General features: G+C 32.9%; 1 protein-coding gene across 3 annotated transcripts in view; it reads left to right on the forward strand.

Annotated features, from left to right (window-relative positions):
• LOC117124363 overlaps nucleotides 1-5,205 on the forward strand; it is a 6,147-nt gene extending 942 nt beyond the window's left edge. The window contains exons 2-4 of one of the 3 annotated variants that reach the window (XM_033270584.1): nucleotides 866-929; nucleotides 2,039-2,363; nucleotides 3,350-5,205. In XM_033270584.1, the coding sequence (XP_033126475.1) occupies nucleotides 2,057-2,363; nucleotides 3,350-3,819 (777 nt within the window). In that variant the 5' untranslated portion in view covers nucleotides 866-929; nucleotides 2,039-2,056 and the 3' untranslated portion in view covers nucleotides 3,820-5,205. Of the gene's footprint in view, nucleotides 1-476; nucleotides 930-2,038; nucleotides 2,364-3,349 lie in introns of those variants that run through there. The other 2 variants (XM_033270582.1, XM_033270585.1) reach the window with 2 other exon arrangements.
• The last annotated feature ends 1,028 nt before the right edge of the window (nucleotides 5,206-6,233 follow it).

Below are 6,233 nucleotides of genomic sequence, written 5' to 3' on the forward strand. Positions count from 1 at the left end.
GTTCGTCCGAACCCCTGAACCTCCATGGATCCGCCACCGAGCAGAGCAAATCAGAAAAGAATTGTAATAATTATATACTCAGTTGATTGAGTGGGTGTTAAGTGTTTACTTGAAGAGTTTATCGTCTATAAATTCTAGTGGTTGTTTCCGGCAAAGAGTTTCAGTTTTTTTTACAGTTTGAAATTTCAATGATTTGCTGAAACGGTAATGTCTAGTCCAGCAGTTCTCAAGCTATGGGTCGCAACCAAGAATTGGGTCATCAAATAAATAGCACTTTCTTTAATTTCAATTTTATATAATGCTATATTTTGCTGTTAGTAAAGAGAATGCACGATATCATTTAAACATTTTATTAATACTTAAATTTTAATTTTGAACATTCCGGGAAGAGGGTCACAGCTAATTACTGGATGTTTGTTTGGGTCATCAGCCAAACGTTTTTAGAGCCCCTGGTCCAGTCTTTATTGTGGAGTCACAAGTTATGTGAAACAAAATACAGGCCTTACAATTTACTTGTGGAATAAAACACATGATGTCTGGTTATTGCCCTGAATGTTATGTGATTAATAGAGCAGTAAATACCTGCAATACTGCATATTTGTACAAGACAATGTATACACATCGTGCATCTAATAGCCAATCAGAAACTCTGAACATTTTATTTTATTGGCAAGCCGCAAATAAAATTATGGCCTTTTGACATCAACAGGAAATACAGTAGTTCTTTAGCTGTTGGTTATCAAAAATGTAATGCTTTTAATAAATGTACTACATGGTGATCACCAACAATTATCTTTTGTGATGTTAATTTTGGTATGGTTATTAATCAGAGCATTTTTAACTGGAAATCATTATTACTTTTAAGCTTAAAACAAGTTTCAGTATATACCAAGTTGTCGTTGATGGATAAAATATTAACTGTGACATAGGTGAGTGATTATCATTATGGTTCCGTTTCTTTATTATCATTATAGTTTTATAAAAATCTACCTTTGAAATTGTTAACTAAAATATGTAATACAAACAGGCTGTATGTATAGAGACTTTGTGGTACATTCACTTTAGTGCAGAGTGCATTTCTTCGGGTAAATTTCCTCCTATTTGAAGAATATTTTAATACGCCTTAAATGCAGCCGACTCAGAGCCGATTTAAACAAATTTTCGGCTCCCAGTTGTTATTTTAAGTCGGCCCAGGGAAGCCTTATGAACTTTGACACTTCCCGTTTGGGCAGGGTCGATGAATTTCAGGACAGGAAGTTAAAGGCGATCATATTACATGATGGATGGAATGGTTCATGGCTTGTTTTCAAACAATGATCTTCAATAATCTAACTTACTATATAGTTATAATGGTCGTCTATATTGGTTATACATGTAGAACATGTACAAAATTAATGATGGATGAAAATTTTTTTTTTCATTCTGTCAACTTTAGAAAGGTGATTAAAATATGTATACTTGCAATTTTAATATAGGTACAAGTTTATAAATGGTTTTCGTAGTTCTATTTGGTTTTAACATTCAACAATTTCTATAGTTACATTAATCCATTTTATATACCTTTTATATACTGTATATTTGTAGTTTTGCAAGTTTACGAAAACAACAACGAATATGGTTACGTCATCAAATTTGTAGACAACCCTTACCCTACAATAACGTATTTGTCACAATTACGTAGGCGATTCATGCCGTTTGCAAGAGCCAAGGATTATATGTAGCTCATACAGCATATTGGCAAGAATGTTTGAGACATGAATGACAATATTAATGATAATGACGTATTCATATGCGTTATCATTTTCGTAAGATTGTGAAATCCAACTGAGAATCTCTGTGTTTTACAGTGTCACTCTTACCTTTTTTATATAATATTTTTAATCTTATAATACTAAAATATTTTAATGACTTTTACTGGTATGTGTGTATATTACAAGTCAGGAAATTTCATGTACTGTTCTATGTGAATCTGAAACTGAGTCCTAATCAGACTCAATCAATAAAAACAGTATATCCTTTATTTAAAATATAATTTCAGTTCAGACTGAGTACTGAGATGAATATTAATGGTATGGATGTGAAGGACAAGGAAACTCTCCGTCGCTGTAGGGTTAATTTTTGTGAGGATCTGACAATAGAGGAACTCGTTAACCCCCTGATCCAGGTTGGTTTGTTCACCCCAAATGAGCTTCAAACTATAAAACGTCGTTCAATTGGAGATGCGACAGATCACCCTATGACATTTTTATTAGATGGACTAGAACAGAAAGGACCAAATGCATTCTGCCTTTTTAAAGATGCACTGGGCATGGTAAATAAGCCACACCTTTTGGAGATACTCAACAAGAATGATGAAGGAAAAGGTTAGTGGAGAATTAGTCAGTAGAAAAAGAATCAATGAGAAAAGAATAAGTGGAGAGTACCAGACATAGTAACGTTAAATTTATAATGGGTTGTGATGATGATTATGATAATGGTTGTCGTAATCTTAGTAGTTAGAATTGGGTTGGGGAATTTGGTGGGGAGGATGAGAAGTGGTTGGCGCATCGACTGTGGCTTGGACTCCCAACCTTGAGGTCAGGGGTTCAAAACTCTCGCTGTGCAAGTCGCTTGTATCTTTGGCAAGGCACTTTATCTACGTTTGTCTCTCTCTCCCAGGAGTATAAATGGGTACCTGGTAGGATGTTGTGGCATTGAATGTTCTAGTTTTGTGCGCTAAAGAAGTAGCAAACAACTAGGGATGCTCCCCAGGGAGCAGAGAAAGTTGCACTTTGTGCTGGCTTGCCATTGTACATTATCCAGTGACCAGGGGTAATAACGCTCGTGCCTTCGATCATTCAATTTGAAATTGGCGCCTTATAAATGTTTGAGTATTATTATTATTATAATAATGGTGATGATGATTATATAATGATTGTGAGGATAATTGAGGCACCACATGAGGTCATCGGACAAAAAATCTAATTTCTGGAACAACCACTGATGATGATTATGGGAATGGGGATGGTCATCATGATGATGATTATAAAGATGATGATGATTGACATAATGATAATAATGATGATGTGATAACAGTAAGGTATTACAATCTTATAATAATAATAATAATAATAACAATAATAATAATAATAATAATAATAATAATAATAATAATAATAAAATTATTATGCAACTTCAAAATAAATGACCAAAGGCACGAAAGTATACATAGAGCATGAATTGAATACAATAATAGAGTAATTAATAGATAGTAAATAAAAATAAAAAGACAATGTAGATATGAACGTGGGAATTTGGTAGTAGTAAAACAATGAAATATGTCTATAATAATTTTCTGTTTAATTTTTAGGAAGAATTGTTAAAGTAGCTGATCCTGACCTAAACATAGAAAAGGTTATCACGAAAAAGAAACAAGATCTCAAAGACTTTCTAAATGATTCCTGCCATCCCCTACCTGATGGTAGTTTCAAGATCACCAAGGAAGACAAAGACCTGCTCCTACAAGAGCTAGTGAACTTGGATCAGTGTAACAAAGCTGTTGCAACAGACTGCCGGGCAAGAGAATGTATATGTACAGAAGAGACAGTGTTGTGCTCAAGAAGCTCAGTTTTGAAAGCCCAAAATGAATGTTTACAGAAGCAACTTTATGAAGTCAAACTAGAATGTCGGGAAAAAATTAAAAATGCTAAAAAAAGTATTCTAGAATTACTGAAGCCTTCAGAAGATCAGGATGATGATAACAAACCAATAAGTGTTGATCTTCAAGCTGAAATAAGTAAACTAGTACTAGATATAGATTTAGACGAATCCTTTGCTTAAATGGGCCCATAACTGACAAAATTTCATCCAAAAAAAAATTTGTCAGAAACAAATGCATGCATTACTTTAAATTTTTATAAACCATAAAAAAATATTGGCATAAATTTTATCCAGCAAAATAAACATTACGCTAATTGTTTTGTGGGACCTTACCTATAACATTCAAGGGGTAAGACTTAGTGGAAGGTCCATATAAAGCCAACCATTAATTTGTTATTAAAGTACAGGGTGACACTGTATCTGAAAAATTTCAACTGGGCTTTACTGGTTATTCAAGTCATACCCTGAGTATGTAAAGTTTGGCATAAAGTATGGGGTGGTCTTATTAAAAGTTTTCATTGTTTGTAATAATCCATTCTATTTCGTGCCTGTTAGTTTTACATTAATCGTTCAAATCCAAATTCATTATTAATCGGACATGTAACAATAAATCAACTTTAAGATCTTCCTTACATTAAGATTTACTATTAGGAATTATTATGGGCTAATCCCTGGGACCGTAGTTTAGCACCATCATGAGGTGAATTCAGCAGGGAAAAGGTGCCCTTCTCTCTTTGAAATTATACTGACATACTAAGATTTTTAAAGCTCACATGAGCAATATTGTACAAAAGAATGAACTTTTTCCCAAATGATGGTGAATGTCCATCATAGAGCATGGAGGAATTAAATAGTTTATTCCTCCATGCATATTTAAAGGTATAATGGACATCAACTAGGTCATACATATCTCTATGGGTCAGCAAACACACAGTAGTTTCATTGAAGAATTGTTAAATAATTATTTTTTATATTTATGTTTACTAAAATTTAAACGAATATGATTTGCCACCCGTACAATAATGCTTGCAATCAAGCCCTATATATTTAAGCAGATGTTAAAATGCTAATATAGGCCTACCTGAATTAAATTATATTTACAAGAAATCTCAAGATTGTTATACAACAATAAAACAATTTTATCTTTAATCTTTCTTTCCCCTTATATTTTTTATGATATTTTATCGTATTGTTATTGACCAGGGGTTTAGAGATGATTACTTGTTGTGTTGGGCTTTAGTCCATGTCATCTTTAGTCACGCCCCTGGTCATTATATATTTATATCGTGACAAATTTTTTAAAAACAAATGAACAATGCTGTGAAGGACAGACCAACTTTTTTTAGTCATATTGTTATGTTAAGCTGTCCACACTATGATATTTTAGGTGACAAATGAAATAAGCCCATAATTAAGTATAATATGGAATTATGGAACGAAATTACAGATGAAATCAATAGCGGCAATAATTTACTTTTATTCAGAAAAACTTAAATAAAAGAATATCTTTCAAATTATGCAGATATAATTTAAATCACATGTTCTACCATGGAGGTATTATTGAGAAGGAGATCACTCGAAAAAGCTAAGCGCACGCAGCGCTATGCAAATGAACCAAGATCAAAGCTGCCGCAGTGCGTGAAGAATGTTTGCGCGATGCCTTAGAAGTCCCATGTGTTCCCCGCCATCAAATTTTCAGCAGGTATAGTTTATCAAAAAATTGAACATAGCGAAATGGAGAGCACCTTCTTTTCTCGATGCGCACTACATACAGTCAATCACTCTGGCTGCGCAATTGTTTCAATTGTGAAGCTGATACATTTATCTCTCATAAAATATCAAACATATTAATATTTTCCACCAAAAAAAGTTTTGAATTTAATGAAACATTTACATGACCTTTAAAAGTATAGTATATTTCAACTTCAATTTTCATAAATTGGCCAAAATTCGCTTATTCTAATTTTTACAGATATTAATTAATAAATGATTGAGGATTATAATAAACTAAGTCATTTTAGGGTTAACGAGGGTTAACTATTCGAAAAATCAATCCAAAAATTTGAGTATTTTTCAGTTTTACGCTGACTTAGCTTTATAGTCAAACCAATCGATCTTTAGACAAAATTATAATGAACACAGAAGTAATTTTAAAATAAATATTTTACGGAATCCGTTCCTGAAATATACAAATAATAACATACCAAAAGTCCATAAAAATCTAATCAGGGGAACATTGTTCATTATAAAGATATTTAATGGGTTAAAATCAAACGCTGTATTGCACAACTGCTCTGCTGGAAGCGTATAAATGCATGTCGTTGCCAAGTTGTTGCTAACGAAAAAATGTGAATTATAGGGTAATACGCCCGCGCGCGATCCAAAGGCGGGGAACACATGGGTTTGTCGCGTCAAAGGGATCTGTTGCTGAGTGATCTCCTTCTCAATAATACCTCCATGGTTCTACACTGTTCATTTGACAAAATTTTAAATTAAGAGAAACATAATTTGCATGTTGTTTATTTATATACTTATTTAACAAATGTTATTTTATATAGGTAACTTTCTCTTTTGTTAAGGGGTCATTTTAGAAG

Source organism: Anneissia japonica, unplaced genomic scaffold (genome assembly GCF_011630105.1).
Source record: "Anneissia japonica isolate Jap-2015-1 unplaced genomic scaffold, ASM1163010v1 scaffold750_len1593409_cov174, whole genome shotgun sequence".
Lineage (NCBI taxonomy): Eukaryota > Metazoa > Echinodermata > Crinoidea > Comatulida > Comatulidae > Anneissia > Anneissia japonica.